The sequence below is a fragment of the Chlorocebus sabaeus genome, chromosome 16, assembly GCF_047675955.1.
Source record: "Chlorocebus sabaeus isolate Y175 chromosome 16, mChlSab1.0.hap1, whole genome shotgun sequence".
NCBI lineage: Eukaryota > Metazoa > Chordata > Mammalia > Primates > Cercopithecidae > Chlorocebus > Chlorocebus sabaeus.
This window is the reverse complement of record NC_132919.1, coordinates 68,152,046-68,175,923: the sequence shown is the minus strand read 5'-3', so window position 1 is coordinate 68,175,923 and position 23,878 is coordinate 68,152,046. Positions and strand designations below refer to the sequence as shown.

The 23,878-nt window shown below is 51.3% G+C and overlaps 1 protein-coding gene across 3 annotated transcripts; it reads right to left on the bottom strand.

The window, feature by feature from the left end:
- Nucleotides 1-258: 258 nt before the first annotated feature.
- Nucleotides 259-22,370, bottom strand: MEOX1 (mesenchyme homeobox 1). 3 transcript variants are annotated; one of them, XM_008012519.3, is made up of 3 exons: nucleotides 21,517-22,370; nucleotides 3,375-3,547; nucleotides 281-1,893 (listed from the first exon to the last, which is right to left on the bottom strand). In XM_008012519.3, the coding sequence occupies exons 1-3, from the start codon at nucleotides 21,983-21,985 to the stop codon at nucleotides 1,771-1,773; spliced, it is 765 nt and encodes a 254-aa protein (XP_008010710.3). In that variant the 5' UTR covers nucleotides 21,986-22,370; the 3' UTR covers nucleotides 281-1,770. The 3 variants fall into 3 exon arrangements, with proteins under 3 accessions (XP_008010711.3, XP_008010710.3, XP_072861678.1); XM_008012520.3 differs by lacking the exon at nucleotides 3,375-3,547 and having other exon boundaries at nucleotides 259-1,893; nucleotides 21,517-22,345; XM_073005577.1 differs by lacking the exon at nucleotides 281-1,893 and having other exon boundaries at nucleotides 2,882-3,547.
- Between the last annotated feature and the right edge of the window lie 1,508 nt (nucleotides 22,371-23,878).

Below are 23,878 nucleotides of genomic sequence, written 5' to 3'. Positions count from 1 at the left end.
TTGATAGGTCATAGTTTAGGGAAACTGAAAGCTAAACTTTTACAATGAGAAATGAAGACCATGCATTTGCATGGGAGAAAAAAAAAATTTTTGGCAACAATTATATTTGGTACCTACCTTTTGAAAAACTAAAGGGGGACAGCTCTGTCTAGATCATTTCTTCCCGTTTTCTCTTGCTTCTAGACATTGTCTGGTCAATCAGAAGGTTGCACACAAGAGCTGTGGTTGTTCGCTCTGCAAAGAAAAAGGCCTGGGAACTTTGCTTTTTATTGACTTTATTTCTCCAAGAGTTTTCTTACAAAGTGAATTGACCTTGCACAATTAGTTTGATGTAATCTTAAGAAAATATATGAAGTATGCTTTAGAAAAAATCATGCTCTAACCAGCCATCTCATTTGGCAATCATTTTCCACAGCTCTTGCCCTTTTTGGGGTGGAGAGGTGGGGTTACATGTGAATGATTACATCTGCGTACAAGAGATCCAAACTCGCGTTGACCTCCCTCTGCAACACCAGCTGGTGTTGGGAGACAGAGCGCTGAGGCAGCCAGGGCTTCAGTCCCTCATGCTCTTTGGCCGCAGTCCTCAAGTGGCATCTCCAGAAGACCTGGCTGAGGTCTGGGCAGTCCACACACAAAAACCTAGCATTTCCTCCCACAATAACAGCATTTGTAGAACACACAGCAAGAGCGTAAATCCATGCCATGGAGGAAGAGGGATTTTCTTGTCCCCTTTTGCAGTCACAGGACACTGTAGCTAGAGAACCTTCTACGCCAGGGTTCCGCATCTCCAGGCCCTCATCCGAGCCTTCCTTATTATCTCCCCTCCCCTCCATAATGTAGGGGACACTTTTCAGCCTCTACGTTGTTTCCAGCCCATAGTTGTTAAGCCCAGCAACTGGGCATCTGGAGAGGTTTTCAATCCACAAATCGTGGATTTAAAGGGAGTAGCTGCTCCTTTTCTCTGGAGCACAGCCCAACAGCCCCTGCTATATCCCTAAATTGATTTTGATTTTGAAGCAGCAGGTGCTGTCATAGGTTCATTCTTGTCCACCCAGTCAAGCCTGTGTGGACGGGCCTATATGGGGACACAGAAACCTACATGAGGCTATTTTTCTGTCTTCTCTAGTCAGTGCTTAGAAGTGTCCCCACTTAGCCAACAAATTTAGAGATAGGGATGGGTTTCTGGCTTGCAGCAGCTGAGTTGCTGTCCTTGACTCTCCACATTCTGATTTTTCTTGGGGTTTGGGGACAACTAAGGGGCCCCAAAGCCTCAGATGTACAGCCCATAGAGGAAGGTGGGCAAGGGCGTGTGTCTCCGTCATTTCCTTCCTTTTGAAGCATTTACTATCCAAGTCGCCAGCTGGTTCCAAAGCGTCTCTCCCACCAGGCCAGGTGGTGTCCAGACCAGAAGGAGGCCTGGCTGACACAGGAGAACAGCAGTAGGAGGAGGCATGGGTGGCAGCCAAGAGACCCTGAGAAGCAGTGTCTCTGAAGCTGTTTCCAGATTCATCTGGCCTGGTAGGATCTCTGTCTGATTCCATGAGAGTGTGGGAGCAAAGGCCCTAGGGAAGAGGCTGCTAAGAGGTTGGATAGAACTTCCTGGACAACTCTAAGACTCCCAGGAATGCTGGGCAGTTTCATATCCAAGAGTCAGTGAAAGATGTGGAGAGGCTGCCCTGGCTGGGGAAGGAAGAGGGTAAAGGTGGGATTGGGGTGGGGGTAGTTGGGTAGGGGGCTCAGTCCTTAGTCATTTTTCCTCCACGAAGAATCTCACTCTGAACTTGGAGAGGCTGCAGAGTCCCCATCCTCGGGGTCCTGCCCATTGGGGGAGATGGGCTGACCTCCCTTCACACGCTTCCACTTCATCCTTCGGTTCTGGAACCACACTTTGACCTAGGGGAGGAAGCAAAGGAGCCTGGGCACTCCAGGGCTGGTGTGACCTCCTCCCCATGTCAATGCTCAGGCTAGCCAGGGTGTAACTCCAGGGACCCCAGCTTGAAACCATCACTTACCACTCTCTACTCCCTCAAACGCCCCAGGAACTAAGACCAAAGAGAGGACACACCAATCTGCCCAGAGGTCTGTCTTGTGTCTTGGGATAAAGCCCCAGACAGGGGAACATGTTCTAAAAGCACTCTGCATTGGCCCCACCCTCTTCACATGCCCTGCCCCGCCTGTGCCAGGTCCCCCTGCGCCCTGCCTCCATTCCCCAAGGGTCTGGGAGCAGAGGTCATCAGCCTTATCCTTAGGCACATTTATAGAGAACTTTTTGGTTTAGATAGCTCTGGTCAGCACATTTTCTCATCTGAGCTTGAGTATTACCTGCAGGATTATGATCCCATTTTACAGATAGAGACCCAGAGGTCCCAGGGCTAGAATAAGTGATAGAGGCAGGACTTGAATCTAAGTCTTCTGATTCAAAATCCAGCCCTCTAGCAGAGTGCTCTATCAACTGAAATCTGCTATCAAATATTACTGTTATTATTACTATTATTCCATATCAGAGCCTGGGTGTGGGGGTGTGGGGGTGTGGGGTGGCTGAAGGGAAAGTCCAAAACAAAGGGCCAGGGAAGGTTTTCTCAAAGTGTGCCCAGGAACCAGCTGCATATCCAGATCGCCTAGAGAACGTACTAGAAATACAGATTCTCAGGCCCACTCATTATGGTAAAATCTCTCTCCAGACCTCCGGAATCCATATTTTGAACAAGTGCCTTAGAGGATTCCAACATATACTCAAGTTTGGGAATAGCCAGACCAGAGCTCCCAACCTAGCTGCATATGAGAATCACCTAGGGGGCCTTTGAAAAATTCTGAGGCCTGTATCCCATCCCAGGCCAATTAAAATCATCCCTAGGGGTACAGCCCAGACATCAGCACTATTAAAATCTCCCCAGGGGTTGGGCATGGTGGCTCACGCCTGTAATCCCAGCACTTTAGGAGGCCGAGGAGGGCGGATCACCTGAGGTCAGGAGTTTGAGACCATCCTGGTTAACATTGTGAAACCCCACCTCTACTAAAAAAAAAAGACAAAAATTAGCCAGGTGTGATGGCACATGCCAGTAGTCCCAGCTACTCAGGAGGCTAAGGCAGGAGAATTTCTTGAAGCCAGGAGGTGGAGGTTACAGTGAGCTGAGAACGCACCACTGCACTCCAGCCTGGGTGACAGAGCGAGACTCCGAGACTCCGTCTCAAAAGACAAAAAACAAAAAACAAAAAAACCCAAAACTCCCCAGGCTATTCTCAGGTACGACCACAGTTGAAAACCACTGGACTGGCTGGAGGAAGAAAAAGAAGGTGAAGGGAGTGGTGGTGGGAAAGGAGGGAAGGGAGGGAGATGGGAGAGCAAATAAGAGGAGGGGCCGCTGGGGGCGCACCTGGCGCTCAGAGAGGTCCAGGTTTACCGCGATCTCGTATCTGCGGAGCCGAGTCAGGTAGTTATGATGGGCAAATTCCGCCTCCAGCTCTCGCAGCTGCTCCTTGGTGAAGGCCGTCCTCTCCTTGCGGGCCTTGCTGCTGCCCTCCGGCTTCCCTCTGTTCTCTTGGTTGTCTGGGGAGAGAGGACCCCAAAACAGGAAGACATGGGCTGAAGGAGATTCCATTCCCTTTCTTTTGCCCTTGAGCAACTAGGCAGTCTTTCCCAGTCTCCCTTAATTTTACAGGATGCTGAGAAAAAAGCTATACTGTTCTTTTTATTCCTTCTGGTGTCTTACCCATATTAGAACTGGGAAGATTTTTTTTTTTTTTTTTTGGCTGTCCCCCGCCCCTCCTCCCGGAACTTTCTTTTATTTCCAAAGCACAAGAAGCTACTCTTGGCTGTTTAATGATCTCTACTCCCTAGCCCACCCCCCAGTATGACATTACTTGTGGTCATAGGCTTGAGGGGTGAGATGCTCTAAAACAAAGCCTCAAACTATGGTCCTCAGATCAGCAGCATCAGCATTACTTGAGAGATTGTTAGGAATGCAAATCCTACTCTCACTCCAGATCTACTAAGTCAGAAACTCTGGGGATGGCGCTCAACAGTCTGTTTTTGCAGACCCTCCAGATGCCTCTGGTGCTGTTCAAGTCCGCTGCTCTAAGACCTCATCACTCAAAGGAGTGCCTGGGTGCCAGCAGCATCAGCAGCACCAGGGAGCTGTTCAGATCTGAAGGATCTCAGGCCTGCCCCATACCTACCTACCGAATCGGAATCTGCCCCAGAGGGCCAAATCTGGAAAACCATCTGGACCCCTCTGAGGGAGGCTGCATGTTAGATTCAGTGGGGCTCAGTCATAACTGCCAACAGGGTCAGGGAACACACTCTGTGCCAGGTGCTGTACCTGACATATATTAGCCTCTTAATTCTCAATAGCCCAACCAAGTGGTTCTAGTATTAGTCTCACTATGGACCAGAAAATGAACACAGAGAAGTTAAGCAAATTGTCCAAGTTTATTCAGCCAGGGGGTGTGGGAGACAAGAATCAAATTCAGGCGATTTGACACACACATATTGTTCAAATGAAAAATATGTAGGGGCCGGGCGCGGTGGCTCACACTTGTAATCCTAGCACTTTGGGAGGCCAAGATGGGCGGATCACGAGGTCAGGAGTTCGAGACCAGCCTGGTCAACATGGTGAAACCCCGTCTCTACTAAAAACACAAAAAGTTAACTGGGCATGGTGGCACACGCCTGTAATCCCAGCTTCTTGGGAGGCTGAGGCAGGAGAATCGCTTGAACCCAGGAGGCGGAGGCTGCAGTGAGCCGAGATCACGCCATTGCACTCCAGCCTGGGCGACAGAGCAAGGCTCCGTCTTGGGAAAAATAAAATATATAGGAAGGGCTTACAAATGATAAAGTCCTGAACAAATAAAAGGGGTTGCATGGTTATCTCTTGAGCAGACGGGTGGGAGGCAGCTCTGCCTTCACTTTAATCAATTGAGGTGGTGGGTGGAGAGGAGGTGGGAAGAAGACCACACACCTACACAATTAACTCGCGATGCATGCCACATGGCCAGGGAATGGCTGCAGGAGCCATGCGTGCGCGGCTTTAACATTTAAAAGTCGTTCGCTTTATTGTCCTCCTTTTTCTTTTGTTTTTGAGACGGAGTCTCGCTCGGCTCACTGCAATCTCCGCCTCCCGGGTTCACGTCATACTCCTGCCTCAGCCTCCCGAGTAGCTGGGACTACAGGTGCTTGCCACCACGCCCAGCTAATTTTTTGTTTGTTTGTTTGTTTTGTATTTTTAGTAGAGACGGGGTTTCACCGTGTTAGCTAGGATGGTGTCTATCTCCTGACCTCGTGATCCGCCCACCTCGGCCTCCCAAAATGCTGGGATTACAGGCGTAAGCCACCGCGCCCGGCCCATTGTCATTTTATAGACACGGAGACCGTGGCTCCGAGTGAGGTGCTTTACCGAAACCTGCGCCCCAACTTCCTGCTCCCTGAAAGACCCATCTCTGCCTTGCTGGCGAAGAGTGTTGGAAGGAGGGATCCGGTGTTTTCAGAGGCCGGGTCTAAGCTACCTGGGCGGCTGGGCTGGGGTAATGCAGCTAGTGTAATGCAGAGAAGCCGCCTACGCAGTCGGCTAAGCAGCTGCATTGGGAGTGGGTGGCGAGGCAGAAACCCCACATTAACCCGGCGATCCGCTTTGGAGCTTTGAGCCTAGCTGGTTCCCCTCCCAGCACCTCCCTCTATTGCTTTCCACTCAATCCCTTTGTATTTCAGTTTCCGCGTCCTCCGCCTCCGCGCCCGTCTGCCTCGGGCTGGGCGGCTCTCTAGCAGTAGGCGCGCGGTAAAGTGATTTGGGCACTTGGCCCGGCCCACCTCGCGTTGCGCGTCCCCGGCCCCCGCCGAGGGATGGAAGGGGAGTGGGTGCCGCCGTTCCGGGAACCCGAGAAAGCGGGGGAGGGGCCTGATAGTCCCGGTGCCCGGGTCAGGGGTGTCTTGGCGCCCTGGCCCGGGGGTCCGCGTCCGAACCGGGTTGGCCGCCCGCGGGGCGCGCCCGGGAAGCAGGGCAGGGGGCCGAGTTCCTGGCGCGGGCTGCCTGCCCGGCGGCCTCTAGCTCCAGGCCGGAGAAGGCAGGTCCAGACCCCCCCGGAAGCGGGAGCGTGGGCTGGAGGCAAGGACGCGCAGCCCCAGGCCGGGGTCCCCGAGGAGCCCTCCGGTCTTGGCCGCCGCCAGTCCCGCGCCCCCTCCTGGCAGCAGGCCCGGGAGGGTCGTTCACGAGCGGATGACGGGCTTCCTGTAGCACAGCCCGGCCCGCGGGCCCGGAGAGAGGCAGGAAACCCGGGCTTAGACGACGGGCGCGGTCGGGGACTGGTTTCCCAATCTCCTCCTGTCCCGAGGCTCAGTGTTTCCCAGCCCTTCCTTTCCACGGTTGCGGGGAGTGGATGGCCCAGAGGACTTGCTCAGAGGCTTGAATCCTGAATCTCCATGCTGAAGACTTTGAGGAAATCACTTAACCTCTCTGGGTGTCGGTCTCCTCATTAAGAAATTGAGGAAACCAATTTCACCTACCTCCTAGGGTTATTAGAAGACTGAACGAGTTAATATGTGTGTGCAAAATGATATTAAAATTGAAAAGTGGCCAGGCACTGTGGCTCACGCCTGTAATCCAAGCATTTTGGGAGGCTGAGGCAGGCGGATCACCTGAGGTCAGGAGTTCAAGACCAGCCTGGGCAACATGGTGAAACCCCGTCTCTACTAAAAATACAAAAATTAGCCGGGCGTGGTGACGGGCGCCTGTAATCCCGACTACTCTGGAGGCTGAGGCAGGAGAATCACTTGAACCCGGAAGGCGGAGGTTGCAGTGAGCCAAGATGGCGCCACTGCACTCCAGCCTGGGTGACAGAGTGAGAATCTGTCTTAAAAAAAAAAAAAAAAAAGAGCCAGGCGCCGTGGCTCACGCCTGTAATCCCAGCACTTTGGGAAGCCGAGGCGCGCGGATCACCTGAGGTCGGGAGTTCGCGACCAGCCTGACCAACACAGAGAAACACCGTCTCTACTAAAAATACAAACAAACAAAAAAATTAGCCCGGCGTGGTGGCACATGCCTGTAATCCCAGCTACTTGGGAGGCTGAGGCAGGAGAATCGCTAGAACCTGGAAGCCGGAGGTTGCAGTGAGCCGAGATTGCACCATTGCTCTCCAGTCTGGGCAACAAGAACAAAACTCCCTCTCAAAAAAAAAAAAAACAAAAAACTAAAAATGCTAGACAAATACATTCTCCAATTTATCAGCTCCACGAGATGACACTGAAGGGCTGGGATAGAAACAGCTGCACTTCTTGAAGGCTTCTGAGTGTGCCCAGAGGCATCCGCAGCTTTAACCTCACCACATGGCAGCCTATGAGTGAATACTGTTCTTACCCCTTTTAGCACTCTTACCTGGGTTTGTGTGATAATTTGATTAATAGCTGTCTCCCAGGGAAACACTTTTTCTCACTCTAGCGTCTAGCCATAGTTACTTCTGTATCTGGCACAACTGCCCCCCCACCCCGCCCCCAACCAGTTCTGCACATAATTCTCCTAGAGAGAAGAGGAAAAAGTACTTGCTAAGTATTTGCTGAATCATCCTGTTATACAGAGGAGGCAGCCTCAGACAGGCCCAGGAACTTGCCCAGTGTGCCTGGCAGCTTTTAGGTGACAGAAGGGAGATTTGAACCCAGATCCATCTGATTAGAGGCAAGGCTCTCCACTGTCTCCTGGCTGGCTGGCCCAGGTTGGGGCCTGGAGCTGGACCATGGCTGCTCAGCTTGTCACCACTTCCAGAGGTCCTGGGGGCACTTCCTGTTTGCTACCCACACCTACAAGCCTCCAAGGTCTGCTTAGGTGTGTACAGGTGCCCCATGGTGTCCCCCAAAACTTTCCCTGCTCCAGTTCTGCACATAGTCCTCCCTAGAGAGAAAAGGGAAAAGCAGGAGAGGACCCTTTTGGAGCTGGTCTTGGCCTGGTTGTGTGGGCAGGGCAGCTGACCACTGCCAGCCAAGCTATGCCCCATTCCTGGCCACCTCTCCTTTCCTGTCTGTCATTGTCCTGATTTAGCCTCTGGGGCAGAGGAAACAGGAAGAAGCAGCCAGGGTGGGAACTGAGGGTCTCAGCTAACCCCCTGTGTGAACCTGGGGGCAATACCTACTAACGGTGGGTGGGATGGATATTGGCTCTGGGAGAGCGATTGTCCCTTGTCAGCTTCCCAGAGTGGTATCAATGTTCACCACTGTTGGAAATGATGAAGGGACCAGAAGTATGGGAAGCAAGCTATGAAAGTTGAAGTGGAAGTTATGGCTCTCTTTGTTCTGCAACAGTATTACAAATTGCAACATATTCATCAAGATGGAAACACTAAGAGCACTTGCATGCAGTTTCTGGGAGCTGTTCGGTCACCCTGCTCATGGGCACAGTTCCTGTGCACCCTCCACATGAAAGTAACTCTTGCTAGGCCAGGCGTGGTGGCTCACACTTGGAATCCCAGCACTTTGGGAGGCCGAGGCGGGCGGATCACAAGGTCAGGAGATAGAGACCATCCTGGCTAACACTGTGAAACTCCGTCTCTACTAAAAATACAAAAAATTAGCTGGGCATGGCGGTGGGCGCCTGTAGTCCCAGCTACTCAGGAGGCTGAGGCAGGAGAATGGCATGAACCTGGGAGGCGGAGCTTGCAGTGAGCCGAGATCATGCCACTACACTCCAGCCTGGGCAATAGAGTGAGACTCCGTCTCAAAAAAAAAAAAAAAAAGAAGGAAAGTAACTCATGCTTCCCAGGATGGTCTGTTCCCAGGATAGTAGGATAGTACAGCTTTGTTAGGGAGCCTTCCTCGCCTCTGTGGGTCTCAGTTTCCCCATGTGGAGAAGTATGGGATTGGACTGGATTCTATTTTGGCCAGGGAGCTGGTGTCAGAGTTCCTTCCCAGGACATAAGCCCTGATGCCCTACACTCCCTACTCTTTCTTCTGTTGGGAACCCCTAGCCTTGATGAAGTCTGAGGCTCTTCCAGCTTCACATATTCTTGTCTCAGCTCCTAGTTCCTTCCTTCGGTCAGATCTGAGGTCTTACTGTATGCTCTGTCCCAAAGCCCTCCCCAGCCTTCCCGTGGCTCAACAATCAGGGCTCTGCTGGGCCGTTTCTCTTGCCCTGCCTGGAGCTGTGTGGAGGGAAGTTATATATGCAGAAGTGTCGGAGGACCTGTTGGTGAACCTGGGCCTTAGCACTCGTAGGTGAGTGAGGCACTGAGGAAGAGCTTTTGGACCTTGGGCAAGTCCTTTAGGTTCCTAGAGCTTCAATTTCCTCATTTGCAAAGCAAGAACAGCTACACCTGCTGTGCTTATCAGGCTGAGAAGTAACATGAGCTGGATAGCAGGCGTTAACACCTAGCGCAGTGCCTGGCATGTCATTGAGGCTCTGTTCATGAGAACCATCAGAAGGAGTTCTACTGGAGATTATATCTGACATGACCCATGGGCAGAGTTAGAGCACTATGCTCCTTAAGGCACCACATCTCCAGACCTGTGTGAAAGGGTTATCTTTTAAATGTCTGGCCTTTCAGCTGCTGCTGCTTCTTTTTCCTTCTTCTTCTTTTCTTTTCTTCTTCCTTCTTCTTCTTTCTTCTTTCACTGAGTCTCACTCTGGTCACCCAGGCTGGAGTACAATGGCATGATCTCGGCTCACCACAACTTCTACCTCCTGGGTTCAAGCGATTCTCCTGCCTCAGCCTCCAGAGTAGCTGGGATTATGGGCGCCTGCCACCATGCCAGGGTAATTTTTGTATTTTTAGTAGAGATGGAGTTTCGCCATGTTGGCCAGGCTGGTCTTGAACTCTTGACCTCAGGTGATCCACCCGCCTCAGCCTCCCAGAGTGCTGAGATGACAGGCATGAGCCACTGCACCCAGCCTAGGCCACTATTGCTGCAGCCTTCGGAGTCCCACGATTCCAGGCACAACACCTAGATGTGTCACATGGCAATTCACATCACTCCTCCCGCACTGCTTCTCTCTTGGGGGCCACAGCTGCCTCTTCCAGGATTGCGGAGGGAGGATGCTGGCCCTCAGTGGGCTGCCTCTGTGGTTAGGGAGGAACTGCCCTGCCCCAGCCCCTGTGTGACCCTCACCCTCTGCTGGAGCAGGGCTGTGAGGGAACAGTCAACTGCCCAGAGAAATGCAAACAGTGTATGTGTGATTGCAGTTTCCACCATGAGCTTCCACACCATCCACGGCAAATTATTTCATACGTAGCTGCCACATTTGGCAGGCCTTCCTAGAGTGAGCAGACAGCTTTATCAGAGCTACGGGGAGGTTCAGACAGACCCAGTGGAACATGCCTTTCTGGAGTTCTGTACTCTACAGTCCAACTCTGAGGGCACTGATTTACATAAATTCATATCCAAACCAGACAGGAGGCCAAATGCCTCATATTCAAATAGCACTGTGCAGTTGACAAGGGATTTCTTTCCTCCAAAGAGAACTTCTTTTAGGCTTTCACAGATACTACAGAATCATAGAAAGTAGAGGTGGGAGGGACTTAGAGATGATCAATGTCACCTTTTCATTTTATAGGTGAGCCTAGAGAAGGTAAGGAACTCATGTAAGGACACACAGCAAGTTGGGGGAAGAATTGGGCCTAGAACCCAGATTTTCTTGATAGGAAGCTGTTTCCACCCTATTGGGCTGTCTCCTATTGTACCCTCTTAATTATTCCATTAGGTAGGTAAGGTACACATTAGCCCATTGAACATACGAGCAATTAAGACTCAGAGACTAAATGACTTGCCCAAGGCCCCTGAGACCAGTCTAGGGCTATAGCCTCGTGTCACACTGCCCTCGGGAGAGGATGAGTATGGAAGCTGTGCCTATCCTAGGGACATTGTCTGGGTCTGGGTTCAGATCTGTCTCCCTGGGACTCCCCAGAGAGGGAAGAAGAAGGGAATATTTGGAGCATGATATCAGTAGGTGAAACCTTGGCAAATCCTCTGAAAATGGTGTCTGTAGTTTCCTGCACTGTCACAGCATAGACACTTTGATGTCCTCGTAAGCTCTCCTACTTTCAACCTCAGAAGGAGCAGTCAAAGTCCATGGAAATAGACAAGACTTGGATGGAGCCAGCCCAAGACTGCTTGGATGTTCACATCCAGGATCTCCCTGGCTTCCTGGGGTTGGCCTGACTTTCTCACTGAGCCCTGCCCCACCCCAGTGTCCAGGCCCTTTTCCTCTCCTGTAGGTGCCTAAAGAGACATGGGCAGGGCTCCCAGCCTCTCTGAGGAGCCCAGGAGTGGGGCCAGGGAATTCAGGGGATGTTTCATGGGAGAGAGGCAGGTTCTTCTGGAACGAAAATGCCTAACGCTGGCTGGGTGCAGTGGCTCACGCCTGTAATCCCAGCACTTTGGGAGGCTGAGGCGGATGGATCATGAAGTCAGGAGATCGAGACCATCCTGGCTAATACGGTGAAACCCCATCTCCACTAAAAATACAAAAAATTTGCTGGGCGTGGTGGCGGGTGCCTGTAGTCCCAGCTACTTGGGAAGGTGAGGCAGGAGAATGGTATGAACCCAGGAGGCAGAGCTTGTAGTGAGCCAAGATCATGCCACTGCACTCCAGCCTGGGTGACAGAGTGAGACTCCGTCAAAAAAAGAAAAAAAAAAAAGCAAAAAAACCCTGGTGCTATAGTCTTTGCTGAGAGTCCCAGGTGGGGTGGGTTGGTGAGGGTTTCAAGAGGGGATGGGGAGGTTTCAAGAGGGGATGGGGAGGTTTCAAGAGGGGATGGGGAGGTTTCAGGAGGGGATGGGGAGGTTTCAGGAGGGGATGGGGAGGTTTCAGGAGGGGATGGGGCGGTTTCAGGAGGGGATGGGGAGGTTTCAGGAGGGGATGGGGAGAGGCATCGGTAGTTCTGGGTTTTGTTTATGTTTATAAGTTCCATATGTCACCCTCAGCTGTCACCAAAGGAAGTGTGGGCTTGAGACCCAGGCCCACTGCTCACACTGTTCCTCTACCTTTGCATGCAAAAAAAAAACCTGAAAAGGATGGGGGTGGGTCCTGGCCAGAGGCCAGCGAACCAAACTGGGTGAGAAGCCCAAGTTATGGGCAGACAGGGAGTTGGGGAAAAGGGCCAGTTCTGGAGGTCTGCAGGGGCTGTGAGTCCTGCCTCTCAGGCAGAAAGGATTCTCTGCCTCTGAGTTATCCCCCCTCCCTGGGCCCAAGTGCCCCTGATTTATTCAAGCCAGAGAAATAGGTGAGTGGGCAGGACTCCTGAGTCCCTAGCATGGGAGAGTGGCGGAGCAGAGCTGAGGCAACTCCTGGGCTGACCTTCTTACAGCTCACGGGCTCACTGGACCTTTCTCTCTTCGATGTTGGTCAGGATCCTGCTGCCTCAGCAGAAATGGACTTTCTCCAGAGCTTCCGACTGTACCTAATCAGGGGCCTGAGCAAGCCCAGGCATGGGATTTGTGCTGGAGCCTCTGAGTTCAGATGGTGGCCAAGGCCTGAGTCCTGCTTTGGGCTCTGAGCTTTCTTTGCTTGTCAGAAGAGGAGGTCAGGAGCTCTAACCAAGAGGCCGGGGATCAGAGGGATACTGGCTGAGTGTGGAATTGCTGTCTCCCCTCCCACGCTGGCCACTCTGGACCATAAGACTTCTTCCTCACTGGGGGTTCTGGATATGGACTCGGGACAAAAGGGGCTGCTGCAGCTGTGCACCCCTCAAACCACACCTCACCCAGCACTGCCACAACCCTAGGCCAGTAGCATCATCAGTATCAGGCAGGCCTGGCTGACGGGAGGGGGCAAAGACTCCAGCAGAGCTCGGGATACTCTGGCCTGTCTTTGAACGTGGGAAACCTGGTGCAGCCAGCTAGCATCAGGGGAGGACTTTAAAGAGAGAGGAGTGCTCATTTGCAGGTTTGGGAAAACTGGACCTAGGGGTTACCAAGTGTTGGCTGTGGACTCTGTATCTCTGATGTCATTTAGTCCCACAGCCACCTACCTTATGAAGTAGGTACTGCTATCCTCATTCCTCAGAGGAGACTGGGACTCAGGGAGGGTTAGGATTTACCCACGTCCACACAGCCAGGAAGTTGTGGATCAGGGACCTGAACCAGGGCTACCTGGTTAATGCACTTGACCTTAGTCTCTGACCACCCTTCCTCCTATTACTGTGCCGTGTGGCCCACCAAGGGGGTGAGCGTGGGCATGAGGTCACTTGTATGGGACTTGGCATCACTCTGGTGACCCAGGTGACACTTATTGGGGTTGTTCATTTATTTCATTCTCATCTCTACCATTGCATTCTTTTCTTTTCTTTTTTTTTTTTTTTTTTTTGAGACGGAGTCTCACTCTGTGGCCCAGGCTGGAGTGCAGTAGTGTGATCTCGGCTCACTGCAAGCTCCGCCTCCCAGGTTTACTCCATTCTCCTGCCTCAGCCTCGTGAGTAGCTGGGACTACAGGCGTGAGCCACCATGCCCGGCTAATTTTTGTATTTTCAGTAGAGACAGGGTTTCACCATGTTGGTCAGGCGGGTCTCAAACTCCTGAACCTCAAGTGATCCACCCACCTCAACCTCCCAAAGAGCCGGGATTACAGGCATGAGCCATCGCACCCGGCCCCATTTGCCTCTTTTCTCCCTTCCTCTGTCAAACATCCCCCTTCTTTAGAGATTCACTCCTAAAACTGCCTCCAAGTTTTTTTTCTTTTTTGAGATGGAGTCTGGCTCTGTCACCCAGGCTGGAGTGCAATGGCGCGATCCTGGCTCACTGCAACCTCCACCTCCCAGGTTCAAGTGATTCTCCTGCCTCAGCTTCCCAAGTAGCTGGGACTACAGGCACATGCCACCACGACCAGTTAATTTTTGTATTTTTAGTAAAGACAGGGTTTCACCATTTTGGCCAGGATGGTTTTGATCTCTTGAGCTCGTGATCCTTCCACCTCGGCCTCCCAAAGTGCTGGGATTACAGGTGTGAGCCACCGTGCCTGGCCAACTGCCTCCACTTTTTATGTCTGTACTTGTTGGTGTAAGATAGGAATTCAGGGATCTGCTTGTGGCTAGAAACAACTTCCTGTCTCAGTGGAAAATCTCTACCAGCTGACAGGACCCTGAGCTAGGAAAGCTCTGGGGTCGGGCACACATCTGAGGTACTGCTTTCACTAAGGGGGTTTTCAACTGAAAGGTCTGTGCCACAGCTTGAACCTTGTCCCTTGTTCCTGTCCCCATACAGTCCCTGTATGGACTGAATTGTGCTTCCCTCCCCAATTCCTATGTTGAAGCCCTAACCCCAGTACCTTAGAATGTGTCTGTATTTGGACACAGGGCCTTTAAAGAGGGGATTAAGTTAAAATGAGGCTGTTGGGGTGGGTCCCAATCCAATCTGCCTGATGTCCTTATAAGAAGAGGAGATTAGGGGCCCATACCTGTAATCCCAGCACTTTGGGAGGCCAAGGTGAGCAGATCTCCTGAGGTCAGGAGTTCGAGACCAGCCTGGCCAACATGGTAAAACCCCTCTCTACTAAAAATACAAACATTAGCCAGGCATGGTGGTGCACGCCTGTAATCCCAGCTGCTTGGGAGGCTGTGGCAAGATAATCACTTGAACCCAGGAGGCAGACGTTGCAGTGAGCCGTGATCGTGCGCCATTGCACTCCAGCTGGAGCGACAGCAAGACTCCGTCTCAAAAAAAAGAAAGGCCGGGCGCGGTGGCTCACGCCTGTAATCCCAGCACTTTGGGAGGCCGAGGCGGGTGGATCACGAGGTCAGGAGATCGAGACCATCCTGGCTAACACAGTGAAACCCCGTCTCTACTAAAAATGCAAAAAATTAGCCAGGCGTGGTGGTAGGCGCCTGTAGTCCCAGCTACTTGGGAGGCTGAGGCAGGAGAATGGCGTGAACCCGGGAGGTGGAGCTTGCAGTGAGCCGAGATCGTGCCACTGCACTCCAGCCTGGGCGACAGAGGGAGACTCCGTCTCAAGAAGAAAAAAAAAAGAAAAAGAAAAAGGAAAAATTTTAAATATGGCCAGGTGTAGTGGTTCACACCGGTAATTCTAGCACTTTGGGAGACTGAGGCAGGAGGATTGTTTGAAGCCAAGAGTTCAAGACCAATCTCGCCAACGTAGCGAGACCCCGTCTCTATTTTTTGTTTTAATAACAAATATTTTTTTGAAAAACTAAAAATATGATTACTACATGATGTAGCAATTTCCCTTCTGGGTATACACTCAAAAGAACTGAAAAGACACTCTCCGGCTGGGCGTGGTAACTCACGCCTGTAATCCCAGCACTTTGGGAGGCTGAGGTCAGCGGATCACGAGGTCAGGAGATTAAGACCATCCTGGGTAACACGGTGAAACCCCGTCTCTACTGAAAATACAAAAAATTAGCCAGGCATGGTGGCAGGTGCCTGTAGTCCCAGCTACCCGGGAGGCTGAGGCAGGAGAATCACTTGAACACGGGAGGCGGAGGTTGCAGTGAGCTGAGATCACGCCACTGCACTCCAGCCTGGGCAACAGAGCGAGACTCGGTCTCAAAAAAAGAAAGGGAAAGAAAATACACTCTCCAGGAGGTATTTGCACACTCATGTTCATTGCAGCATTATTCACAATTGCCAAGAGGTGGAAGCAACCTAAATGTTCATCAACAGATGAATGGATAAGGAAATTGGGTGGCCGAGCACGGTGGCTCACGCCTGTAATCCCAGCACTTTGGGAGGCTGAGGCAGGCAGATCAGGAGGTCACGAGATTGAGGCCATCCTGGCCAACATGGTGAAACCCCGTGTCTACTAAAAATACAAAAACTAGCTGGGCATGGTGGCATGCGCCTATAGTCCCAGCAACTTGGGAGGCTGAGGCAGGAGAATCACTTGAACACGGGAGGCAGAGGTTGCAGTGAGCTGAGATCGCACCACTGCACTCTCAGCCTGGCAACAGAGTGAGACTCCGTTTCAAAAGAAAGAAAGAAAGGAAGGAAGGAAGGGAGGGAGGGAGGGAGGGAGGGAAAGAAAGAGAGAAAGAGAGAGAGAGAGAGAGGAAGAAAGAAAGGAAGAAACGAAGAAAGGAAGAAAGAGAGAGAGAGAGAGAGAAAGAGAGAGAAAGAAAGAAAGAAAGGAAGGAAGGAAGGAAGGAAGGAAGGAAGGAAGGAAGGAAGGAAGGAAGGAAGGAAGGAAGGAAGGAAGGAAGGAAGGAAGGAAGGAAGGAAGGAAGGAAGGAAGGAAGGAAGGAAGGAAGGAAGGAAGGAATTTGGTATATCCATACAATGGAATGTTATTGTCTTCAAAAAGGAGGAGGTCAGGCGTGGTGGTTCACACCTATAATTCCAACACTTTGGGAGGCCACGGTGGGAGGATTGCTAGAAGCCCAGAGTTGATCACCTGCCTGGGCAGCATAGCAAGGCCCCATCTTTCTAAAAAAAAAAAAAAAAGAAGAAGAAAATCCTGTCACTTGCTACAACCTGGATGAAACTTGAGGACATCATGCCAGGTGAAATAAGCCAGTCGCAAAAATGACAAATATTGCATGATTTCACTTATATAAGGTATCTGAAATAGTCAAACGCTTCGAAACAGAAAGTAGAATGGTGATTGCTAGGGGGTGGGGGAAGGGAAAAAGGGGCGTTGTTTAATGGATATAGAGGTTCAGTTTTACAAGATTAAAAGTTCTAGAAATCGATTGCACAACTCCTGTACTGTATCACTTAAAAACTGTTAAGACGGTAACTTTTATGTTATGTATATTTGACCACGATTTCTTAAAAAGGAGATTTCAAATATAAGATGTCCCAGGTAAGAAACATCAGAAGAGTTGCTTTATGAAACAACTGCAAGCTAAAGTGAGAAAATCAACACAGACTCTAGCAGATACTAGACTTTGAAACTTCTTAACTGTAGCTTTCTTTGATACCATGTTATATACAAGTGTGGCTATAAATATTTGAAAAAGAAGGATAAAAATATTATTGGAAGGGGTTGTTTTTGAGCTGGTGATTTTTAAGTAGGATTTCAACAGGCAGAAGTATGAGGAAGGGGAGGGTACTCTAAGCAAGGAGAAACCACCAGAGCACAGTCCGAGAGGGGGAAGAAAATGCAGGATGTGTTTGCAAGGTCAGTCCCCTGGTGTAACTTCGTGGCAGGGGTAGTGGAGGGGAACTGGGGTGGGGAGGTGGCCGGTAAAGAGGCATCAGGAGGGAAGAGGAGAGAGAGGCCTATTTGTGGAGTTTTATACCTTAGGCAAATTTGTGGTTAGGCGGGGGGCAGGCAGAGAGCAGGTCTTGCAAAGAGAAATTGGGGCAGGACAGCGCTGGGAACACACGTGTTGGAGCTGAAGAAGGATGAGACAAATCACATCTGATTAAAGGCACGTCTCAGCAGAGTGAGGACATGAGAGCAGGAGGGAGCAGTGCTGAGTTCTAGCACCACAGCTTTCCCAGGCGGGCGATCGAATTCACCTGTAGCCACTCTAATCACATGCAACCTTCCCTTGAACCCCATCAGGAAACCACCGCAAAATCTCTCATTCCCGTAAATTAAAGACAACCACAGTAGCAAGGACAGTTTGGGGGAAAACAACAGTGGCCTCACAGCTGTCCCTGCCAGCAGGGGTCTTTAACCCCATTGGCCTAGGGCTGGGAGTGGTTTGGGTAAGATAACACCATGCTTGTCTCCAGGGTGAAGAAGTGCCAAGGGCCAGGGACCCTGCTTTCTTTCTTTCCTTCTTTCTTTTTTTTTTGAGATGGAGTCCCGCTCTGTCACCCAAGCTGAATGAAGTGCAGTGGCATGATCTCTGCTCACTGCAACCTCCACCTCCTGAGTTCAAGCTATTTTCCTGCCTCAGCCTCCCAAGTAGCGGGGATTACAGGTGCCTGCCACCATGCCTGGCTAATTTTTTCTTTTTTTTTTGTATTTTTAGTAGGAATGGGGTTTCACCATGTTGGCCAGGCCGGTCTTGAACTCCTGGCCTCAGGTGATCCGCCCAGCTCAGCCTCTCAAAGTGCTGGGATTTCAGGCCACTGTGCCGGGCCATCCCTTGCTTTCTTGATAATTTCTTTGAGTAGATCAGCTCCAGATTCCACTGGGAGTGAGCAGGGAGCAGTTGAAGGAGATGGCAGAGGAGGAAGGAAGAGCAGAGAACGTTCCTTTTGCAACAAACTTTCCATTTCTGGGGGCTTCTCAGCCTCTCAATATGGGGTGCATTTGCCAGGCCCAACTCACCCCACAACCTCTCCAGCAGGTCTCTGAGCTCCATGCTCCTGATGACAACTGGACCAAAATGATTGCCAGAAGTCCCCTAGACTCAGGGATTTCTGAGACAGCATAATTGAAATATTCAATTCCACCATCCCCATAAATATAGAAATATTTGTCAGACCTTATCTTCTGAAGGCTGGTTCAGGAAATATGGGCCTAATACCATTCACAGCTGCTATTTATTGAACTCTCAGTATGGGCCAGGCACAGAGTTAATCTCATGGATCACTGCATCTAACCTTCACAGAGAGACTCTCTATGGAAGGTGCCACTGCTATATTCCCATTTTACAGCTAGGGAAACAAAGGCTGGAAGAAGTTAAGAACTTTTCCAAAGTCATGCAGCCAAAAGTTGCCGTGATGACACTGTAGCCTGTCTGTCTGGCCAGGAAGAACTATGGAAAACACGTTTCTGATCAATGATAGTTAACCTTCCAGGGACCACTCAGCCTGGACTTGGGGAGGCCCAAATGCAAGGGCACTCCCAAACCCTCTGTAATCAAGAACAATCATATTTTAAGGCAGGCTGGGCTCGGTAGCTCATGTCTGTAATCCCAGCACTTTAAGAGGCTGAGGCGGGCTGATCACGAGGTCAGGAGTTGAAGACCGTCCTGACCAACATGGTGAAACCCCGACTCTACTAAAAATGCAAAAATTAGCCGGGAGTGGTGGCACACGCCTGTAATCCCAGCTACTCAGGAGGCTGAGGCAGGAGAATCGCTTGAACCCAGGAGGCAGAGGTTGCAGTGAGCTGAGATTATACCACTACACTCCAGCCTGGGAGTTAGATGGAGACTCCATCTCAACAACAACAAAATGTATTTTAAGGCAATATTTGTAAAAATCAAAATTAATGCCAAAAATTGATAATGAACAAAATATCACAATTTTAGAGAAAGGATCCGATTACAGACTCAGGATTGGTAGGGTTGGGTGGGGAGCTCTCTGTGGGTTTGCCTTTTCTGAGCTAAATTCCAAATTCCTGAAGTAGGTCGTGAGGCTTGGGTCGCTTTCCCCCTTCTTTGGGCTCTTATGAAGCTGATATTTCTTGCCTCCTTCCTCCCCTTCAGTTAAATTCCAAAGGAGGACTCAAGCATCTGAGCAATAAAGATTTCCATGCTGAACAGCGAGTTTGTCTGGAATCACAGAGGGATGAGTGAGAGTCAGCTCTCTGGGCCCTGCCTCACCTGCTGCTGGTGCTCCCGAGGGGACCCTTAGGGAAGCCCAGGGCCTCTGCGGATGGGAACCTCCCTCCACCAAAGTCTGACTCTGAAGTGTGCAGGCTGTTCAGCAGAGGGTGTCCCTGTACTCCTGGGTGGCCAGCTGCTTAGCGTGAATGCTCTCTCTGCATTGCAGGGCCATCGGTCACTTGCCAAAAAGAGAGCTGGTGCATTTGGGTTTTGCTGAGACTCGGAATGCTGGAAGATTCTGCCTGAGCCCAGCAGGCTCTTGGCTTTGCTATCCCTTTTCAGTGCCCTTGGCTCTCAGTTCCCTGGAAAGTGGCAGAGAGGAAGGAGCCACAGTGCCGGGTGCCGCCACCAAGGGGAAAGCTCTTCAACCCAGCTCAGAGTCAAGTCGCTGAGAGTTCCTTCTCATCCTTAGCACATTTCCTACCTGGGGTAGGATGAGTTAGTTTGCGGGATGGGGATCTAACTGGCTGGAGGTTTAAAGGGCCCTTCTATTTAGCAGCCGCAAGGGCTGCTAGGGTTCCTATTACCCATTGTGAGCTCACTGAGGGGCTTCTTCAAGCAGGGAAACCAAACATCATTTCAAAATGAGGATTGAAATCAACTGAAGGGTGTGACATCGGGGGCCTGAAGCCTGGGGTTTGAGCTCACTTCTAGGGTGACCAATTCTCCTGTTTGCCTGGGACCGTGGGGTTTCCCAGGACACAGGATTTTCAGTGCTAAAACTGGAAAAGTCCTGGGCAAATGGAGATGAGTTGCTCACTCTATTTTGACCCCATTCTTTCTGTGTCCTCATAAATTTTCAGTCTTTCATTTTGCAGATTGAGAGAATCGAGATACTAATAAAACCTGCTGTCCCTATCTCCCAAACCCGTGGGACTCAAAAGAGCTGACGTCAGTATCCCATGGCACCTTAAGCCTCCCCATCAGGGCACATCCCACTGCTGACACACCTCTGCCGGCCTCTTCTTCCTCTCAGCTTGAGCTTTTCTGGGTAAGACCCCTTTATTCACTCAGAGCATTCCTGGGCTTGGCTAAGAGCAGAAACTCGGGAAAGCTGTGCTGATAAAGCAAAGCACAAAGCATTCCCACCTGTTCATTGGTGCCCTTCTTTTCTGGCCTGTCCTTCTTAGCCCCATGGGAAGGTCCTCTACAGGCTCCGACAGACAGGCGTGCCCCTGAGGGCAGCTGTCAGGAGGAAAACAGGGCAGTGCGGGCAGGAGGCTTGGGCACTGCCCTGTTCTGAACAAGGCCGGGACGAGGAACCAGACAAAAGGTGAACAGGCAGCGTGAGAAACCAGGGAGGGCCTGGTGGGGAGGTGAGGAAACAGCAGGTCCCCACCCTAGGGAAGAGAAGGGTTTTAGCTGGAATCTTAACAAATAGGCCAACCTCATCCTCCAGCCTCTGGGACTCCAGCACGGATTCCCTTGGCTGCCTGACTCTCCTGGAGGCTGCCCATCCCTCACAGCTCCTTGCGAGGCTGCCTTCCCAGGGGCTCAGCCAGATCTCAGCATGCTAAGTTGTCCCCTTGGCCTGGACATGGCCCAGCTCCACAGGGTGATACCCCAAACCTCAGTTCTCCATCCCCCCCTCACCCCTGGACTCTCCTATCCAGCTGCGCGCCTGCTTCTCTGCCTCTAGGCTCCTGGACACATAGGGTCTTGGCTGTGGGTGGCCACCCAGGGTCCCAGCTTCAGTCTTAGCTCTCAGAGCCTGAATCTCAGCTGACTTCCCTGGTAAACGAGCCCTGTGGCTCTAGCACCACTTGGGGCTGGCCAAAGCATGGTGGGGAGGAGCATGACTCAATGGCAGCCTGATGCAGGAAAGCCCCTCACCAGTCCTCGCCAGTCTGCACCCAGAGGATCCATTTCACGTGTCTTCCAAATCCTTGCGGATCCTGTTTCATTCTCTCGCTGGGACACCCTTCCTGGGGCCCAGGAGTGCTGGGACACAGACACGGTCCCCATCACCAGAGAATCCTAGAACTCTCAGTGGAAGAAACCCCAAAGGTAACTGGTCCAGTCTCCTGCATTTGGATAGGCTGGACAGAAATTCATGGACAGAGCACCTAGGCACAGAGAGGGTGAGTAACTTCCCCAAGGTCACACAGTAAAGGAATGATCAGCTGCTCCTGAGCCACCTACCTGAACTCTCCTTTCTCCGCCTGGATGATTTCTTCTCTGTCTCATTGGCAGTGCTCCCAAACACCCCGTAGTCCTCGCCTGGGCCTCCTGTGGTGTCCACCAGGCCCAGGCTGCTGGTCCCCGTTTCCTTGGAACCCCCTGCCAGGCCTGAGTTGGGCCTGCGCCGGGCCTCTGAGACAGGGAAGTGCCAGTTGGGGGACTGTGGGAAAGCAGGGTGCTGCTCAGTGAAGATGCGTTCCTCCTGAGGCAGGCTGTGTGGGGTGGCCGCCAGGCAGGAGGCTGAGAAGTTGGGGTACGCTGCCGTCGCTGTCGCCGGGAAGTCTGGTTTCTGGTGGAAGGAGAACGGGGTGGGCGGGTAGTGGGGTAGCCCTGAGGCCCCATTGCCTTCTGAGTGGGGGTTTCGAAGGCAGCCCCAGACAGGGGCTGGGGGCTGGAGGCTCCTCATGCAGCTGCTGGCCGGGGGATCCATCTGCTGTCCGCTGCACGCCTCAGTCCTTTCAAAGATTTGATTCTTTATACTTTTTATGTTCAAATTTTTAAAAATGCAAAAGAAAAAAATTAAATAAGAGGGAAAAATGTTCAACAGAAAATTTACCCCAGGAACCAAAAAAAAAAAAACAAAAAACTAAAGTCTCTCCTTAAGGTACACACACATGTGGCCAGCTACTCCTATGTGTGTGCACACACCTATGTTGGACTTGCTCCTGCCCCTCCAATGCACCAGCCTGCCTACTGGGGTCCCCTGTACGTGTATTTGTCGCCAGTGACACTAAACATTTTCACTGTCCCAACCCAGAAGCACCAGCTGAGGAGGAGCTCGTCCTGGAGCCCAGAGCAAATGCCTGCAGAGGGCTGGACCAGGGCTGCTGGGACACACTTTAAATCCTGCGGTGGGGAGAGAGTGACAAATTTCTGAAGTGAAATGTGAGAGAGGAGAGGGAGGGGTTAACCCGCACACACAAGATCCCCTCCAACCAAAACCCTAGCAGGCAACTATTAATCATCAGAAACCTTATATGCACATCTAATGGGATTTGCAGATGGAGACTTTTAAAGAAACATTGTCTGTATTTTTTTTTTATTTTAAAGAAAGAGAGCAGCACTCACGCGCGCGCTCGCGCGCACACAGACACACACACACACACACACACCGTCTTTAATGTGCCTCCTGTAACACTATGAAGTTATTTTTATTGCACTGTTAACAAAATTCCCCAAGTCTTGGATTTAGAAAAAGCCTTAAGTCAGATCCAGAATCCATCAAATGCCAAATTCCAGGGAGTGAAGTGAGGAATAAAAGCAAGAGACAAGCTTGGTGATTGCATTTGATTTAAAGGCCCTTCTACTGCTGCCTGCGAAAAAGGAAGGTGGATTAAAAGAAATCTTTTTTGCAAGTCTCAGCGGCCCACTATGGTCTGTAGTATAAAGAAAGGCACACTCTAGAAAAAAAGAATTTCTCTCTGCCCAGAGTGACATTCTCACTTTCTCAGTAACTTAAAAAAACAATCAGATTCTTCCTTCCGCTCTTTAACCTCCAACTTACATGCCAATTAGCCACAGTCTTCTCTAGAGAGGTTTCAAGTCATTTTTCTTCACAGCAATGGCAAGGCTCTTAAATAAGGTCCTTGAAGTTTCTTCGGGTCTCCTCCCACCTGCTCCCTGCCCCCTTCACCTCCACCCACCTGCTTCCCTTTCTCAACCCCTAGGGGCGGAGGCTTCCGAGGAATTTGGGGCAGGGAAATAGGCATCAGGGGCTCCTCATTCCCCAAAGGAGTCTCTTTGGCAAGCAGCAGGCACGTGGGTCTCCGGGCTGGTGCACATCACAGGGCAGCCGGCCCAAGTGCCATCTCGATGCCCAATCAGTCTTCCTCATGGCTGCGCCCTGCTGGTCTCTCAGAGGGTTAATGCAATTTCTTGGAGGACAACATTCCTAACACCCAGGGGCCAGAACTCCTTCCCCACTGGTTATTGCCACAACCCAGGGCAGCAGGATTGGAGCAGAAACAGGCATGGACCTTAACAGCAGCGTCTCTGCTGGCTGCTTCCGAAGACCGCCAGGGTTCCCTGAGGAGGGGCCCCTGGGTCTTAGCTCTGCAGCCTGGAGGTGGGGCCCTGGGGGGTAGGTGCAGGAGATGCTCCTAGGAAGAGTAGAAGGGCACCCAGGGATGTGGAATGAAGCCACGACTTGCCTTTAATATAGAAACTCCAGTCAGATACACATCCCGGGAGCAGGAACAGCTGTAAAAGATGGGGAGGGGTGTGCATATGAAAAGATGTGCCATCTTCTGAAACAAGTGATCAGGTTGTTGTAGTCCAGTAAAGGGGATGGGGTCATAGCTGCCAACCAGACTCATCTCTCTGC

Coding starts and splice junctions, on each gene's coding strand:
- MEOX1 (XM_073005577.1), bottom strand. CDS start 21,985: ATGGATCCCCCGGCCAGCAGCTGCATGAGGAGCCTCCAGCCCCCAGCC. Junction 3,548..21,516: donor GCGGAGAAAGGAGAGTTCAG/GTAGGTGGCTCA, acceptor CTCTCTCCCCAG/ACAACCAAGAGAACAGAGGG.